Here is an 18998-nt window from a genome sequence, read left to right as displayed (position 1 = left end):
TATTTAAAGCGAGCGAAGCAGGAAAAATAACTACCTGTAGAGTCGTTTCAAACGACACTGGTACAGTAAACGATGCTCTTTCTGATAACTTTTGACTTAAACAAAAAATTATGTCTCGGGAGGGGGGGGGGCAGTAAACGATCCAAATATGGTTAAAAGATAAGACACCCGGGGAAGGTTAGAGTTAAACGTTGTACAGATTTCTTTTTTTTATTTGATCGCTTTTTTAAGCCAGCTAGCCAGCTTCAACATCCAAAGGACTTTTAGTGCGTTCAGCTACAGCTTAACCGGCGTGCGACGCCGGGTACCGGCTAGTGTTAGTTAATAAAATGTTTTTACTCAGAATTGTTTTTATCCTTCACATATTTTTATCGTTCACATTTTTAGCCTTTTAGTTTGTTTTCAATGTCAATACAGCCATGTAGCTCTTTTTGGTAACCAATTAAATTCCTCAGTAATCTAAGTTCTTTTTTCTGCAATATTCAATTACCTCTTAATCCAAAGTGGTTGCCTTTTTATTAAATTCTAGATTTTATTATATTTAGATAGATTTTATTTTATTACCATTTTATTTTACATTCAGGAAATTGTACGTATGTACCCTCTGAATTATTGAATAGAAATAGAAATAGAAATGTATTTGCACAACAAGGATGAGAGTTAACTTAATCAAGTTCGCAAGACAATTAATTAAAACTTGAAAGTTTGAAACAAAATAAAACGTGCAGCAGCCAAAATCAACCAACCAAAATTTGTCATTCAATTCCCGAGACAGCGCTTCAATTTTTAAGGCCTGGTTCAGCCTAGACTAATGTTAAATTTTCTTTCAGAAAAAAGACTATAATTTGTTTACCTTTATCCTTGCAGCTTCCCAACATCCAAGCTCTCAAACATCACAAGCCAAATGAAATTACTTTCGATTTCCCGTAGAAATTATGCGATGAAAAATCCGGGGGTCAATAAATGAAAACTTTCTTTTCTGCACAAGTTATCTTTCCTTATAACGAATTATTACTTTTCAATATAATTGTTAAATATAATTTTTGATTACAAAAATATTTTACATTGTATTTTAAGTTTGAAAAAGCCGATTCTACTTAGTTCTTTGTTTTCACGTCTAACCCCGTCTCAAAAGAAGTCCCAGAATCCCGAGATTTTGGCAGTCGGGCGTTCAAAACAAAGGCGTTTTTATTTTCCGCCCACTTAAGAAATTTTCTTTAAAATAGGCATTTAAAATATCAAAGTTAAAAATACTAGTATAAAACTTTATTTTCTACCATATAGTCCTTCTTCCAAAAAGAAAAAACAAAATACACTAGAGAAATAAAGAAATTACGAGTGTTATCAAGCCACCCAAAATGAACTTTCATTCGTCGCGCGTCATTGGATTGTTTACGTCACGATCTATTGTCAACCATTGTCCAATCCCGTAAGCGATTGAAATGTCGTCAGTAATAATCTGAGAAAGAGAACAATAACATTATGACATCACACAAATAAATTACGCTGGGAAAGTCCGCGAGGACAACACGCGGTCTTAACTTTTTTCCCTCGTAAGTTTGGGGGGAAAACGAAAGTACTCTATATTTTACGTATGGGGAAGTGTAAGAAAGATTTACAAAATAGATTAGTTTCGTTTTGGGGTAAAGAATCAGTATTGTGAATTTAAGCGAGTTTCTATTTTGCAATTTTTCTACAGAGCCAAATAAAGATTTTTTCTATTGTTCTTGCTCGATTGCCTCCAAGGATAAGTTCCGTAGTTATGAGGTTATCGAGACAAAATGTGACGAATTTGCGCGGAAACGAAATTTAACATTAGTCTAGGCTGTGGTTTATACGCTAAAGTAAAAATAATTCCGCATATGTAAATGGGTCATTATTTGAGGTCTGGCAAAATTTCCGGGAAACCGCCTATCCGGTGGTGCGCGGATCTAGGTGGGTTCCGCCTCCCCCGTAGATCTTTTTCTTGGGAAGTTGATCTTCAAATTAGTTTTCAAGGTTGGCTTGGCTCAAATTTTTTCATCTATGGCTCAAATTTTAGGCAATTTCTCAAAGTTTTTGAAAATATTAATTTCATTAAAAAGCGCCGGGTTATTTTTTCATGAATCCCTTTAGAAGTTTTGCGCCGCATTTTTTTGCTTGAGAGTCAAGTAAACAATATAGCGCTTTCGCAGCATTAATCTTTGATACGCATTTTGGCGGGACGCTAGTGTGACTAACTGCCAGGCGTGGTAAAATAATGAATAATGAAATTACATATACACTTGTATCCTTTGTTTCACATTGGCCAGACGGTACTAATCGATTAATTCGATTATCGAAGTAATCGATAATGCTCGAAGTAAGAGTACCAAAATTTCCAAAATATTGTGAGTACATGTTTTTTTTTATAAGCATAACGCTTATAAGCATATGAAGGCTCAGATTTGCAGAATTCCTAAGCATAACATGAGCATATATGTCAGCCTAAAATATTTTTCAAGTGGTCATTTTCATCTGTTTAAAATAGGTTTGGTAGATGTCAAGTAAAAAGTAAAACATTCCACGGCTAGCTACACATTCCACTGCTCCCAAAATCTGAACAAATTTTTACAAAATATTTGAAATTTCATTAAAAACTTGGCTCGGGGGTGAATCATAAGCATGATTCTTAAGCATATAATGAGCATAAACTATGCCTGGATGCTTTGAGAACTTAAGCATACACTAGCCTGACCAAGGGGCATACACTTGCTTATAAAAAAAAACATGTATTCGATCATTCTCTTAACAACCCTTCGAAGACTCGATAACCATTTGAGTGCTTTGATTGTTATTGATTACTTTCGATAACTTTGAGAACTTTGAACTTTTTGATAACCAATTACTATGATATATCTTTAAGAAAAACCACAAAAAATTACCTAAAACCAAAGCACAAAAAGAAGGCCCGCCATAAAGATTAACCCCCTTATTTCCCAGTCATTTCCCGCCATTTTGTGTGCCTTCGCCCTGGGTTTCCTCAGGTAACTCATATCGCGCGTTCTGATTGGTCAAAGAAAACTAAAGTGGTTTTCGCGCATTCTGATTGGTCGGAGAAAACGAAAGTGGTTTTCGCGTGTTCTGATTGGTCGGAGAAAACGAAAGTGGTTTTTGCGCGTGAATCGCGTGTTTTAATTGGCCGAAATAAACTCGGTTTCAGATTATTTTGACGCCCTGCTACTGGAAACATATTTGATAAAATTGAAGGCTGGAAGATACTCAATACAATCGAAGGTATTCAATATGATCGAAGGTATTCAATATGATCGAAGGTAATCAAAAAGTAATCGAAATGATTGAACAAATCGAAAATGGTCGAAGAAAATACCAAGTCGAGTGAGTATTCGATCACCAATAAAATCGATAGGTGGTCACTGACCACCTTCGATTATTATCAATCATTATTGATTACTTGGATCACAATCGAACATTCAATTAGTACCGTATTTATTGTGCACCAGGCGGGAAAAAAGGACAATTTGTCAATTTCTGATTGTTTTGATAAAAAAACGCTGTTTGTAGGGTGAACAGGGCTTAATTTTCCCCTAAACTCCCCTCAACTAATTTTATTTGAAAGTTACTTTATACCTTTGTGAGAAAAATGAGGGGTCATTTAGGGGTCACTCACATATCGATTCTTCCCACGACTAACGTCAAATTGACGCGAAGGGGTGGGGGGTTTAGAGTTTGTGACGCTAATAAATTTCACCAGAAATATTGATTTTTGAGACGTTTATTCTGTGACAAATGTTACTTTCCATATTTCTTCTCCTCCTTAGTATTTGTTTGCTTCGCTATTTTATAGAACAATATTAACCAAAACAAACGGCCCGATGTTTATGTCAACTTGTGTTCCTTTGTTTGGACGGTCCGCCACGTGGCCCTTGAATTTCGCAGACGGTCGGTCTTTTTTTTGAAATGCTGCTATCTGTTGATTATGATTAAGGAGATAATTAATTCAAGCAACTTTCCGAAAAAAGTTTAAAAATTACCTCATTATTTTTAAAATGTAAACTGAGCAAGCAGTAGCAAAATTAAAGATGGCTGACGAAACAACAATGAAAGTGAAGGAGAAAATTTAGAGTCTCATTGAATTTTTATAATTTTTAAACTTTGACATTAAGAGGTGGGGGTGGGAGGGTTTTCAAGTTAGCGTCAATTTGACGTTAGTCATGGGAAGAATCGATATGTGAGTGACCCCTTATTAAAATTGGTTAAGTATTTCCAAAGTTATTCCATTTTCAAAACATAAAAAAATCAACTTTCAAAAGAATCTTCTGCTTACCCCTGGTGCAGGTTTTTCCAAAGCACCAAAAATGGCAGATGAAATCTAGCCTTCTACGTGATGATCTGGTGATGAGATGTGCAAAGTTTTGCTGGCACAGTCTGAAAATTGGTCCAATGACTGTTAAACTTTGGCTTATCGCTAATGAGCTGGAAATGAGAGTTAAAAACAAATTTTACCACTAATAAGCTGAAAAACTCAGCTTTCATTATTGTGTATGGCGCTAACATGAAAAAATTGTAATTTCAATAACTGAAAGTTTGAATAACTGAAGTTTGAATAAACGCGAGTGTTTTTGCCTGAATTGGGGAAGTCCATCTCACTTTGAATAACCAAATTATTCGAATAAGTGCAGGTACGAATAACTGTGAGCCTGCTGTATTTTAACAAGGTAAAGGCAAAAAAACAGGTTACAGTATCATTAAAGATACATAACCCCATTGAAGAGCTCAATAATTATATTCTAAAACCTTTATCCAAATCAATAACTTGTGGAGTTGGGAGTTGGGAGTAAAAGATTAGGCTAGGCAAATTCCTTCTTACATAAAGGTAATAAAGATGAATGAAGATAAAACGTCTTGGTAATGATCTAAATGGTTTATAAATCTATTCAAAGCTGCTTTTCATCATTCGAATCAAAACAATCCAATTTATAGCTTTAAAGATAGAGGATGTTTAGTTGATTCAAAAAAACTTTAAAAAACTTAAAATGCAATTTGTAATAGTTTCAACTGATGTAAAACTAAAATGACAATATGGTGTATTTTTGGGAAAACATTTTGTGGGCATAGAGAGTTTCATCACGTTTCATCACGTTTTCTTTGGAAGTTTCTTTTATGGAAACCTTCACATTTAAAAGAGAGGGTGTTCTGACTTAAAGTTAGATTGAGTGATTGGTAGAAGATTGCCCAATCGTAAAATTGAAATTATATATTCAATGATATTTTAAGCAGCAAACCCTACACTTTAGGGGTAATTTGGCTCATCATAGCAAGCTTTTCTTAATTTTTCATAACAAGGCTATTATTTTTCAATACACTTGTTAAAGATGTGATGTCTTTTTATTCAGATTCTATCAACTTGAATATTCCCATTGTACACCTTTAAGTCAGAATAGAATAAAAAGCGTTGACTCTTCATCTATCTTCACTTAGTAAAATTGTCACTTGTTTGAAAGGCCTAAGTAACAGTATCTACTGTCTGTCACAAGGTCAATGCATAGTTATAAATCTCCATTTCTTGAAATTATTAGGAAGCAAATTAAAAAAAAAACTAGTTGAATGTGGCTTTGTGTATTCAAGCAGCCTTCAAAAAGAATAAAACTTTTTCCACTTCTCTTAGGTTAGTATACAGTCTACCTTGGTTTATTTTAGCTCAATTTAACATCCTCAAATACACCTTTTCAACCGTAGCCGCCAATTGCCTCGCAGGAATTTTGTTGTTCGCTTTATCCCACTAAAACCGTCCCAGTTTTCTTTTCTGACCTATAGACAATAGAAAAATGTGTCAAAAAAGTATTGGATCAAGTTTAGTGGGATAATTAAGTAATTAAGTGACACGTGCCTGACCGCTTGACTACGTCGAAAAGGTGTATTGATTATCACCTATATGGAAATTGATTGACCCTGAAAACAATTTTATTTTATTTTCGGTTAAGATAAATGATCGTTGTGTCCCGTGCTCTTCAATTAACTTCCACTTATCTTCTGTCTGCCCTTGTTTAAATTTTACTTCATACTTTATATCTGATTTAATGCGCTCGAAAGATTCCCTGGTAAATGTTCACCCGGTGGGGTGGAGGTCCTATAAATTAACCTGTGTTCGTCCGTTCGTCCGTCCGTTCGTCTGTTACCAACTTTTCTCAGGATTGAATCATAGGAATCTTTTGATTTTTAGTACAAAGGTGCAAAATGGTGGTGGCCAAAATGTGACGGAGCCCGATTTTCGAAAAAAAAATTTTGGGGTAAATTTGGGCCGAAAAACGGCTAAAAAACGGGTTTTTTGGACTTTGTGAAAAATTGGATCATTAATTTTTTCTAATTTTTTGCATGAAAGTAGGGTACCATCATAGGTAAAAGATGGCTCAAGCAGATTTTTGCAAAAAAATTTTGTTGAATCAAAAAACGTATGTTTATCTATAAGGATCACTATTAATAAGCATACATAAATGTTCTTAGTCAAATTACTCAATTTTTTTATGAGATATATGTTTTTTTTGCTCATGAGAGCTTACTTTTGAAGAATATGTGTGTTTAGACATGAAATTATGGTTGCTTGGCGTGTTTTTATAGAGAAACTGGCCAAATTCGATATTTTTTTATAAGCACATTATCAATTGCTTAGGTATTAGCTTTTCTCAAGATTGGCTCTTTCATTCTTAATGATTTTTTGCACAAAGATGCATAACTATAAACCCTCGAATGTGATGGAGCCCGATTTTCGAAAAAGCAATGTTTTTGGGCAAATTTGGGCCAAAAAACGGCAAAAAAACGGGTTTTTTGGACTTTGTGAAATATTGGATCATTGTTTTTTTCAGATTATTTTGCATGAAAGTAGGTAAAAGATGGCTCAAGCAGATTTTTGTTAAAAAAGAATTTTTCAACTAAAAAAAATGCATCTTTATCTATAAGAATCACTATTAATAAAAGCATACATCAATGTTCTTAGCCAAATTACTAAATTTTTTGATGAGATAGATGTTTTTTTTGCTCACGAAGTCTTGAATATGAAAGAATATTTCAAGAATATGAAATTTTGGTTTCTAAACGGTTTTTTTTATAAGAAACAAACGGCTAATTTTAATAGATCATCACTATTTGTGTTCTGAATGATTGTTTAACGGTCATGCTCACGTAGATATCAATTATATCAGATTATATATGTGTCAAATGCATAACCAGGTAGGTCCATAAAAGTATCACTTGTTTATCTTACACTGGCACAAGCCTGCACCTCTAAAATTTGGTCTGGTTTTTAGCTAACCAAACTTATACATTGCTCAGTCCTAGATTTGACGAATTTCTGATACTATTTAGAATTAGCTTTTTATTGAATTCAATTAAATCCTATTTCTCAAGTTTTCAGTGGCTTGAAAAATTAAATCTGATTTGTCATTCAAGTTAGACGTCAGCCATTTTTATCCAAAATATCTCATTTTTCTTTACAGTGCCAAAAAAGACTTATCTGATATTTTTGTGTAAAGTTTGGGCATTCACAACGCTGGGCTTTTTCTTCTCGATTTTAATCAGATGTCATAAGATGTTTTAAGTTTTCTTTTGTAAAAAATGTAGAAAGAGTAGCGCTGCAGAAACGAAATTTTACCGGTTTCAAATAAAAAAGTGAGCAAAGTTTCAATGGAATCATTTAATCTGACTTTTTAGTGGCTAGAAAAATAATGACAGGCTCCTCACCTAAAAAGCAATGTGAGCGGATAACGATCGGTACACATGACGGAACCTTTCACTGTGATGAAGTCCTGGCTTGCTGGATGTTAAAACAACTTCCCAAATATAAGCGGGCGGAAATCTTGAGAAGTAGAGATGCAACAAAGTTGAGCCATTGTGATATTGTTGTAGATGTGGGTGGTGTGTATGACCCTCAAGCTAACAGATTTGATCATCATCAGAGGTTTGTGTGCTTATTGATATTTTATTTAGTGTCAAAACAAAATACCTTATTACACAGATATTACTAGGCAAGTATTTAAAGGCATTGAAATTTGCACAATCTACAAATTAACACGGATTTTTCTGCTTTTTCAAGGAAACAGCTGCTGGTTTTAATTAAGGGGGTTTTTAATAACACAAAATTTTTCAATTTGTGATAATAAAATGACTAATAATATTCTTGTAATAAGGTACCTAATTCCAATGTTCAAAGCTCTATGGTGGCCCATAAGTGCCAAGTAATTTTTTATTGTAAAACTCAGAAAAATATTTTTTTTATAAATGAAAATAACTTTCATTTTACAATTTAAATTAATACTTTCATTTCAAAATCAATTTAAAAGTAATTTCGTTTTCAAAATGACTTTAAAAACAACTTAAAATACGACCCAGCAAGGCCACACAAATGATTTAAATTTTGTTTTAATTCTCATTTACTTTTCGATATCAGTTTAAAAAGCATTTTGTTTTTTTATTTTTAAAATCACTTTTCTCACGTAGCCCATCAGTGCCAAAGACAGCTTTGTCTCCAGACCCCTACAGGCTTAAAGATTGAAGTTACTATGGTTACTTATTGGTTTGTTACAGTTCACAGGCCATCAAGGCCAAAACAACTTAGTGCTTAAACCCCAAACATTTTTACAAATGTGTAGGAGAGTATAAAATGATATCCTTTACTCCAGTGTTCTATGGTACCATAAATGAGAGATTTTTTGTCCGTCACAGTGCTTTTCCTTTCTATTGTTCATTGTTTGGCTGGTGGGTTGTATTTTGTCTCAAAAAATTTACTTCTTTTTGCAGACAAAATTATTCATCAAACAATGGGCAACATGAAGAGCCTTTGTTTTGATGTGTAAATAAAGAGTCGAATTTTTTCTTAATATGCAGCATGCGAGCATGATAGGAAAAATATGAAAGAGAGGAAATACACTTTTTTTTATTGACAATTTTTAAGAACAATGAGGCTCAAAAAAATAGAACAATTTAAGAACAGTGGAGAGGCTTTGCAAAAAGAATCCCTGGTTTGTTTCTAAAATCCTCTAAATAGAAAGTAATCAAAACTTTTTTTCAAGAAAAAAGAACAATTGGTTTTGTATAAAAAAAAAATGAGAAACTAAATTATTGTCTGGGTTGTATTTTGTCTCAAAAAATTTACTTCTTTATAATTTCATTACACATTCTTGTTTTTTGTATTCGCCATGCGAGCAGGATAGAAAAATATGAGAAAAGAGGAAGAAATACACTTTTTTTTAAATATGACAAAATAAGAACAATAAAAGCCAAAAAATAAGAACAATTTAAGAAACAGTGGAAGGCTGAAAAGTTAGAGAGTTATTGCAAAAAGATCCCTGGTTGCCCTGGTTTCTAAAATCCTCTAAATAGTAAAGTAAATAGCCAAACTTTTTTTTTATTTACCTTAGAAAAAAATAAGAACAAATAAGAACAATTCAAGGCTCAAAGTGCCGAAAAATTAAGAACAGCCGAGCCTCAGCAAAAATTTACTGGTTCTTATAAAAAAAAGAGTGTAATAAGAGGGAAGTTTTATTTACTTCCAACCCCTTTCATGTTGCCACCATATGCTTTAATATTTTGGCTCCGAGGAAACCCCAATGTGACCCGGACCCCCCCCCCCCCCCCATAAAACAAACAACTGGTTCGTTCTATTATCAAAAGAAACTTTTTCTGTTGAAATTTACTCATTTCTATGAGTGGCCTCAATGGGCTGTCAGATCAATTCATTTAAAAAAATTTAAAATTGATTTTAAAATGACATGGCCTCGATGGGCTGAGTTGGAAATCGTTTTTGAAAACAAACCCGTTTTTAATTTGAAACGAAAATAGAAAGTAAATCAATTTTGAAATCAAAATTTAGTTCAAAACTTAAATTAAAAGCTATTGCAAAAATGAATGTGAAAAGTAAATTATTTTGAATTTTTTTTATAGAAATGTCAAAACAATTTAACTTGGCTCTCATGGGCCACCATAAAGCTCTTCCGTCACAGCAAAGTGAAAAAGGCCTTTCCATTAAAATCTTGGTAACTCTTTCTTTATTAAACTCCGCTCGAAGTTATGGCGTGTAAGACGAAAACTCAGCTTTGGCCACTCTAACTACTATATGCAAGGAATTTTTTAAAACCCTATTGATCTATTGATTACATGGTATAAAAAGGTGTAGCGGGCTTCTATGCATAAATCTTCAACCTGAAACCTATAACTTTTTTATTCAGCGTTTTTTTTTATACTCCATACTTTAATCAGGTCATTCAGTGGTACGATGAAATCTTTGGGAAGTCTAGATTTCAACACAAAATTGAGCAGTGCTGGTCTTGTGTATTTGCACTTAGGTAAAGAAGTTTTATCAGAAGTCACTGAGATTCCTCTAGATGATCCTTCCATGCCTCGCCTTTATGAGAAAGTTTACGAGAAGTTTATCGAGGAGATTGACGCAATCGATAATGGAATCGATCAATATGATGGAAACCCAAGGTAATATTTTTCACAACAATGGAAACACAAGATATCATATCTTAAAACGAAAGCATATCCCATTTCGCAATGAGGGAAACTCAAGGTATTGTTTTTGAAATGAGGGAAATCCGAGGTAATTTTTTAACAACAAGGGAAACCCGAGCTATTGTAATCTTTATTATGACGTAGGAAACTCATAAGTAATCATTTCAAAACGAAAAAAGCTTAGGTAACTTTTGCATTAAGAGGTGACTTGATAACTACTTGAAGAGACGAGCAAACTATTTTTTCATTATATTCTTCTCTGTTGAAACAGGATGAAATAATCATAGCATAATTCATACACTGTATATAGCCAAAGTATATTTTCTCTCCCGTCCCTCACTAAAATTTGTCTCAAGAAACACGCAAAAAAACTTTTTCAAGCAAACGTTTTTTACGCACAGTTTTTGTTGAATAGTGCTCCAATATAGCTGGTCATGATAGTCGTATTCTGTGCTTTCATAGACCTTTTCATAAATTACGTCACAAACATCACTTGCCTCGTTTTCAAACAATTACTATGGTGATTATGTCCCTTGAGACATTGAATGGTTTTTTTATGAAAAGAAAGTAGTTTTAATAAAATCCGCTGGGAATTAATCACCATGCCAATAATTTCAAAACGAGGCAAGTGATGTTCGTAACGTAATTTATAAAAAGGTCTATTGTTGAATGTTTTGTTACCATAGGTACCAGATCACAACAACTTTGTCGTCAAGAGTCGGAGGGCTGAATCCACCATGGAATGTCAAGGACCCTGATGTTCAGGTATGGCGCACCAATGACCGAGTTGATGATTAGTGAGCGAGCGAGTGAGTGAGTGAGTGACTTGAAAGGTGAATGAATGAATGACTTGATAAGTGAATGAGTGAACAAATGAATGAATGAATCAATGAGTGAGTGAATCGTTGAGTGCATGAATGAGCGAGTAAGTGAATGAACGAGGGAGTGGATAAATGAATGAATTAGTGAGTGAATCGATTCGAGAGAATGAGTGAGTGAGTGAGTGAGTGACTTGAAAGGTGAATGAATGAATAAATCAATGAGCGAGTGAATCGTTGAGTGCATGAATGAGCGAGTAAGTGAATGAACGAGGAGTAGATAAATGAATGAATTAGTGAGTGAATAAATGAATGAATTAGTGAGTGAATCGATGAGAGAATGAGCGAGTGAGTGAGTGAGTGAATGAGTGACTTGATAAGTGAATGAATAAATAAATTGATAAGTGAATGAGTGAACGAATGAATGAATGAATCAATGAGCGAGTGAAGTTGATTGCGTGAATGAGCGAGTAAATGAATGAACGAGGGAATGGATAAATGAATGAGTGAATCAATGAGAGAATGAGCGAGCGAATCCATAAGTAAGTGAGTGTGATTGATTAAATAGATGGATGCGAATAATGAACGAATAATGAGATAAGAGTGAGTGAGTGAGTGAGTGAGTGAGTGAGTGAGTGAGTGAGTGAGTGAGTGAGTGAGTGAGTGAGTGAGTGAGTGAGTGAGTGAGTGAGTGAGCGAGCGAGTAGTGAGTGAGTCATCATGTGGCGCAAAGTTACTCTTAGTGTGAAGCAATAATTTTTTCTTTTGACAGGAGCATCTTAAGTGGCTCAGAATTGATTTTATAATAATAATAATAATAGTAATAATAATAATAATGATATATTTCTGGCATTTCCAAAATTTACATTTGGCTCTTCACCTGAAAATTTTGTATATAATATATATGTGCAATGTCTAGAAAGAAAAAATTTAAAAATAATCTGGTAGTATACTGAAGAAAAATTGGGGCCGTATGCGGACAAGCAGATAGTGACGAAGCGGTGGGCTAGTATGATGAATAAAATGATTAGGATTAAGAGTATGAGGGGTAAAATGTGAATAGTGATAGAGCTAGACTAAAACCTAAACAAATCCGAGTATCTGAGTATGCTAGCTGAGGCCATCGCAATGTGTGCTATTATGAAAAATTAACGAATATATTAAAAATAAAATACTAACATAATGTTATAAGCTAGACTGGGCTAAGGTTCAAGTACTATTGGTGGCTAGAGGTAAAGTAAGCGACAAAATAGATCTAAGAACTCAGTGAGATAGAATCACGACAGAGCGTAAGATAGAATGAGCAAAACTTGCATAGATTGCGACACCGAAGGCTGTGTAAAAGTGTACTGGACCTTGCAAAACACGACCAGTATTTTGACATAAATAAGTGAGCTATCAACTATCTAAATTAAATTAATTGAAAATAATTAAACATCAAATAGAAAGAAAAATCTTCATAGAACTAGAAATATAATAAAGTCATATGCACTGAAGAAAATACAAACTAAGTAAACCTAAGAACAGATGGGCTAAATCTAAAGATCAGAATGGAGACTAGGGAAACAAGGCTACGAGTAGCAATATTGGAAGAATTGAAGTCAAAATTAATTTAAAACTAAAATGGCGCGTGAATCAAATCGAGAAATAGACTAAAACTAGGTCTAAGAAGTAATATAACAGAGAAAGCACCAGCTAGGAAATAGCGAGTAGCGATGTAGGGACTACAGTTGGTAGAAGAGGTACTACTGCAAGCTCATAGCTAGGGCTTTGTCGAAAAAATATTTTTTTGTTTCTTGACAAAAGGCTTTGTAAGTTTCTGAGTCACGACAGTTAACAGGTAGTTCATTAAAAATTTTAGAAGCTTCAGATTCAAAGGAACCACTAACATTACAGGTTTCACGCAATTTAGTTCCACCAATTACATCCGTTCGAGTCTTGGCTTGCACTATTTCTCCATAGGGAGGAATTTAGGCCAGTCATTCATATTCACTGATTTCCACGCAAGTTTAGCCAACTTATTCGGTCCGTTCTTTGACAGGTAGCCATTTCATATCTATTACGTCAGACTTGCGAGAGTAGCTCTTCCGGACGAAGCTAGCTGTGGCATTTTGGACTCGTTGTAATTGGTTGAATAGATATTGTGGTGCGTTGTGAATTACGGTATTACCATAGTCTATTTTACTCAATACAAGAGATTCTGCCAATTGGCGTCGTACACGGTATGGTAAATATCGTTTGATGAGGGATAGACTCTTCAGCGTGCCATATGCTTTAGTGACGATTTTTTTGACATGTTCATTCCATGTTAGGTTTACGGTGAAGATGATTCCTAACAGCTTGAATAGGGGAACACGCTCAATCACATTCTCGTTATTTGACTTGATTTCGAATTCAAAATTATGCCTCCTTGCCATTTGAGATGTGGCAAAGAGCATCGATTTAGTTTTTCTGGCGTTAAATATCAAGTTCGAATCAAGTGACCATTTCTCAATTACGCTAATATCAGAGTTCATTTCAGTGACACAATTTTCAAGCTCGTTTGGTTTGGTGTGGCGGTATATAGTCGTGTCATCAGCATATTGAACACATTTGGCGGTGGTTTTTGTTGCCATATCGTACACGTAAATGTTGAAGAGAATGGGTCCAAGTATGCTTCCTTGGGGGACGCCATTAGTAACTGTGAGAATGGATGACTTATTGTCGTTGATCTGTACGTACTGAAGTTGATTGCTCAGATAGTTGGAGATAACATAGACTGACTTTTTTGAGAATCGTAGTGTGTGAAGTTTTTTGATAAGAGTTTATACTCTGATTGAATGATGTTTTTCTTCCCTACAGGGTGCATTTGAGAAAGCGATGGAGGTTTGTGGTGCAGAATTGTTGGATCGAATCACTTATTATAAAGAATCATGGTGGCCCGCAAGAAAACTTGTAGAAGAAGCCGTTGCTGACCGATTCGAGGTTGGTTGTAAAAAATTCTTTAGTTTCATTCATACTTTAATCGGATTAACTTTCGCGATTTCGCGATGTTTTGCCATTTTTGCGAAATTAAAATTCACGAAAACGCGTGGGATTCCTGACTCGCGAAATTAAATCCACCACAAAAAAATTTTTTAATCGCATTTTGGGCGGAGAAACCAGTTAAAAGTCTCCATTTGTGGCAAACAATGGCTATTTTTCAGCTGTTTTCAGGCTAGTCCGCGAAATTAATTTTTTTTCAAAACTTTGTCTCGCGAAATTAAATCCAGAAATTTTCGCGATTTTTTTCGCTCGTGAAATTTAATTTCGCGAAACTTAATCCGGTTAAAGTAGTCGTAGCAGTATATTCTGCTTTTTACCACCAAAACTTTATGTTCTCTGATCCAAAAACTCAAAAGGTTCCAATAAGGCTGAAAGTATAACCTGGTAGCCTCCCTTCCTTATATAATGAATAAAGATACAAAGTGCTCTATACCATAAAGAGCTGGTTAGAATGATATATTTATTTGTCAACAAGTAAAAAAAATACGTTACTGTCAGTTTCAACCGAAGGATTTTCAAATGTTATGTGATTCTGCTTTTAGTTTCATTCAAATTCTTAGTAGTATCTTCTGCCCAGGGATCTTGAATCTAAAAGTTCAAAACTGTTCCAATAAGAGAGCATAGTCTAAAAGCCTCCCAAAATGAAATATGTACGCAATGAATTAAAATATTGAAATTGTCATTCTCGCCCGAACTTTAAATCCTAACAAAACGTTGCAAAAAAATTCCCAATTTATTTGGACCTTGAATCTAGCCTAAATACGATTGAACACCTAAAGCAAATGAAATTTTAGATTAAATTGACGTTATATCCCGCGTTATAAAGAAAGCGTGCATGCGTAGTAGCGACAAAAACAAAAAGCATTTGTCTATTAATGTATTATCGATTGATTTTATTAGCGAGAAAATAAGGAAATGATTTATTAACACCCCAGACCGTGCGTGATTCAGACAATTGGATGTAGGTGGATGGATTTTCCTCCCGTTGCTTACGTTTCAATTTAGGCCAATAACATTATATTCATGATATGCACCACTGCAATGTCTTCTGACATTACATCACGGAACCAATCGCTCATTGGTTGTAAGTGACGTAAAATCAGTCAATACGTTACTTTGAACCAATCAGCTATTGGGTGGAATGGAAGACATTGCAATGGTGCATAACATTATATATGAGCTAAAGAAAAGGGATTTTTGTTTAATCTAATGTTGGTCCTTCTTTTTCTTGCAGCTTGATCCAAGTGGAGAGGTCATCATGTTCCATTCGTCAGGCTGTCCATGGAAAGAACATTTATTTGATATAGAAATCGAGAAAAATCTAAAACCGCAAATTAAATTTGTGTTATATCAAGACCAACATCACCATTACCGAGTCCAGGTAGAGAGATTACTTTGAATTTAAAATGATAATCAGATGGGTTGAGATATATGGACTCTGTAGTAACCTTCTACTGTCCTGAGTAAAGCCTCTAAGTGTTTTGGTCTAACTATTTTCCAAAGTCGAGATATCACAATTTGAAATTACTGAAAATGGGTTTTTACGCGGTTCTTTATATTACTTACGGTTAATTACGGTTACTAATATATCTCGACTTAGGAAAATAGTTAGGCCAAAATATTTCGAGGTTCTGTTCTTGAATGAATCCACACGCCAAATATCTCAAACCGTCTGATTATCGAGCGATGATGAATGAGATCGAATGATCAAAGGGCGTCAGCGCCTCATACCACAACATATCAGGGGGTTCGTGTTCGAACCTCTTTTCTACAGTTGACACTATCTAATTCGATTGTACTATTCTTGTCAGTAGTGCACTTAGTCTCCAGTTGACTACAGAAAAAAAACATTTAACATTTAACATTTATAACATTATTGTACGTATATTTAAGTTCAAAGAAAATGCTTTAGAGAATAAAAAAAAATTAATTCGATTTTCAAGGAACAAGGAAGTGTTTAGAAATGGTAGATCGTTGTCTAAGAGAGCTTCTTGGCTTTCAATGTTATCGAATAATGAAGCGTATCGAATAGTAGGGCGTCGATTTAGAAACTGCAATTGTTTGTCCGCTCAGTTCTTAGATAGTTTAGCTGGTTGGTGGGCGATGAATACTGCCGTCTGAAAGTCCTCGATGACTGGGCCTTTTTTCGTTAAATATCAGCTCTATCTAATGGACATATTTGCCTAATAATTAATTTATCAATAACAACTCTCATAGACACCTCCAATATGTGTAAGTTGGTGCATCAAAGACAGAAATTTGAATTCTGTCCGAATCAATGCTCGCAATGTCCAAATATTTCTTCTGATAGCTAAATCTCTATAGCTCTAACTTTCTGTTTCTTTTCCTTGTAGTGTGTTCCAAAGAAATTGGGCTCCTTTGAAAACAGGTATCAAATTTTACACTTTTTCATTGTCTTTCAATTGTCTTGATAACGCATGTCGACTCGGGGTCTTTAACAAGCGCCCACCACCACACCAAATTTATTTCGGAAAAATATTTTTCGAAGTTTTCCATTGAGACCTAGAGGTTATTCTTCCTGCTTTCTATGTGTGAACTTGAAAGCTTTCCATGGAATCAGCCCATTTTATGTTTAAGTCAAGTCTGCGACCGCAGTCGGAGGCGACCCTCAGGCTTCTCTTTTAACAGCTACCCAAAGGTAGGGGAGGGCGCCTCTTTCTCCCTGGTTTTCTCCTTAAAGGCAAAAACAATGACATCGGACCCCTCCAGAGAAGAATGTATTTTCATCATACCATTTCCTAGCCTAACAGACAACAGACTATTGAATAGATGATATATTTACGCAAAGTTGCTCTTCGAAATCTTTTAAACATATTCTTGTTAAAAGGATTGTATAGATTCCTGTACAGTCACAATGTTGGCGAGTGTTTTTCTGCGATTGGGACGGTTGGCTTCTGGTTCGTCTGGATTCGTTCAAAATTCTGACAACTGAGGACGACTGTAAATCAACACTTTACCGTCCTCGATTTGGCGGGTCAAACTGCGGGTTATTCCAAATCGCTTTAGTCACTTCGCCGTCCTCAAAAGTGTAAATACATGAACACGCTGTTAACTGAGTTTTAAATATTCATGATATGCACTACTGCAATGAATTCACCAAATTAGGCAACTTTTCTGTTTTGTTCCACCCAATACGTCACTTTTTCTATTGTTTAAGTGACGTATTGGGTGGAAAATTTAAAAGTTCTCAGAAGACAGTGGTGCATATCATGAATTCTGAAATTTCCTTCTTCTCATCCACAGATTGAGTTTATTGGAGCAGTGGAGAGGTCTCCGTGAAGAAGCTCTTTCATCCAAATCAGGGATTCCAGGGTGTATTTTCGTTCACGCCAACGGTTTCATTGGCGGCAACCGAACGTTCGAAGGCGCTCTCAAAATGGCCAAGACATCGCTCGAGAAAGGTGCAGTTAAAGATGAGAAATAAACTCAGTGTAAATCCTTTTTTACGGTATTTTAAAGACTCGATGCAAAACCTTTTGAAGGATCTTGAAAAGACTCCTCGTAAAATCTGCTAGACCTGGTTGGAATTGAACTTATTACAAAACATGGAAGAGCTGACGATTCGAACGTTTTCAATATTCTAAAGGAGACGATCGCTCTTTGTTATGTAGTTCCAGATCGTTATTTCAAAAACGAAAAAATTGTTATGTATTTTAACTGTTCAGATGGGTGAGTTTTTATGGATAATCTTTTTTCAGGTGATTGATGTTGGCTGATTCTCAGATGACGTAACCTTTTGTGTCATAACACCCAAAGATTCAAGTGTCGGCCAATGAAATTGCATTATTTTGTTGGACATCTTAGATGTCTTTGTATTTACTCAGACCATGTTCTCAGGTAACGATTCCGTTTCGCTCCGAAACGAAATGAAGCCATTTTATTGGTTAGAAGTGACGTAAAACTTGAATGCAACTCAGACCACGTCCACACTACGGTCCCGTTTCGCTCCAAAACGAAGTGAAGCCAATCTATTGGTTTGAATTTAACCAATGGAATGGCTTCAATTTGTTTCGGAACCGTAACGTCTGAATATGGTCTAATAGAATGGCTTCATTTGTTTTGGAGAGAAACGAACTGTAGCGTGTGAACATGGTCTCAGTCTCCTTTTATTTTGGTGGTTTTATTTTGAACACTTTTTGTATTATAATGTACGTTAGGGTAGTGTATAAAATATTCTTTAAAACAAGAGAAAAATATTTGAGGGATTTGAATAACATTTGATCATGTTTCTTTCTAAGTGGGTTTCCCAATTCTCAATATTCGTGACATAATCTTTTTACAGAAACACACGAAACACCAGGCGTTTGCAACCAGTTCTACTATTTAAATTCAAATTTGGTGGCAAATGCCCGGTGTTTTTCGGGTGTTTCCGTATAAGATTACGTCTTAAATATCAAGAATGGAAGGAGGTAGAATAACTTGGGTGGTTGGAAATAAAAGAGGGCGGGTTTGGAATACATAATAACCATGTTCTTGATGGTCGATAAGATGGAAAATTTTTGATACAAAATTGTTATAAATTCAAATTCATGACGTAATGTTTTCTACGGAAAGACCCCGGTTTTTGCCAGTAGTGGCAAATTTTATCCAACTTTTGCCTAGTTTAAATTTGCCACTACTGGTTAAAACCGGGGTATTTCCGTAGAAAAC

The 18998-nt window shown here is 34.9% G+C and overlaps 1 protein-coding gene across 1 annotated transcript; it reads left to right on the top strand.

The window, feature by feature from the left end:
- The first annotated feature begins 7666 nt into the window (after positions 1-7666).
- Positions 7667-18562, top strand: LOC136822255 (MYG1 exonuclease-like). Its single transcript, XM_067078494.1, has 7 exons — positions 7667-7933; positions 10231-10458; positions 11172-11250; positions 14145-14267; positions 15562-15708; positions 16682-16716; positions 17592-18562. The coding sequence occupies exons 1-7, from the start codon at positions 7701-7703 to the stop codon at positions 17770-17772; spliced, it is 1026 nt and encodes a 341-aa protein (XP_066934595.1). The 5' UTR covers positions 7667-7700; the 3' UTR covers positions 17773-18562.
- The last annotated feature ends 436 nt before the right edge of the window (positions 18563-18998 follow it).

The sequence above is a fragment of the Clytia hemisphaerica genome, unplaced genomic scaffold (assembly GCF_902728285.1).
Source record: "Clytia hemisphaerica strain Z4C2 unplaced genomic scaffold, Clytia hemisphaerica genome assembly, whole genome shotgun sequence".
NCBI lineage: Eukaryota > Metazoa > Cnidaria > Hydrozoa > Leptothecata > Clytiidae > Clytia > Clytia hemisphaerica.
Note: the sequence above shows the minus strand (reverse complement) of the source record. Positions and strands in the feature narration are given on the sequence as shown.

What these genes read in the sequence shown, in the direction of transcription:
- LOC136822255 (XM_067078494.1), top strand. Translation starts at nt 7,701, where the DNA reads ATGACAGGCTCCTCACCTAAAAAGCAATGTGAGCGGATAACGATCGGT. An exon ending in ATCACCATTACCGAGTCCAG is followed by an intron (nt 15,709 to 16,681) that starts GTAGAGAGATTA and finishes TTTTCCTTGTAG; the next exon opens with TGTGTTCCAAAGAAATTGGG. An exon ending in TTGGGCTCCTTTGAAAACAG is followed by an intron (nt 16,717 to 17,591) that starts GTATCAAATTTT and finishes TCTCATCCACAG; the next exon opens with ATTGAGTTTATTGGAGCAGT.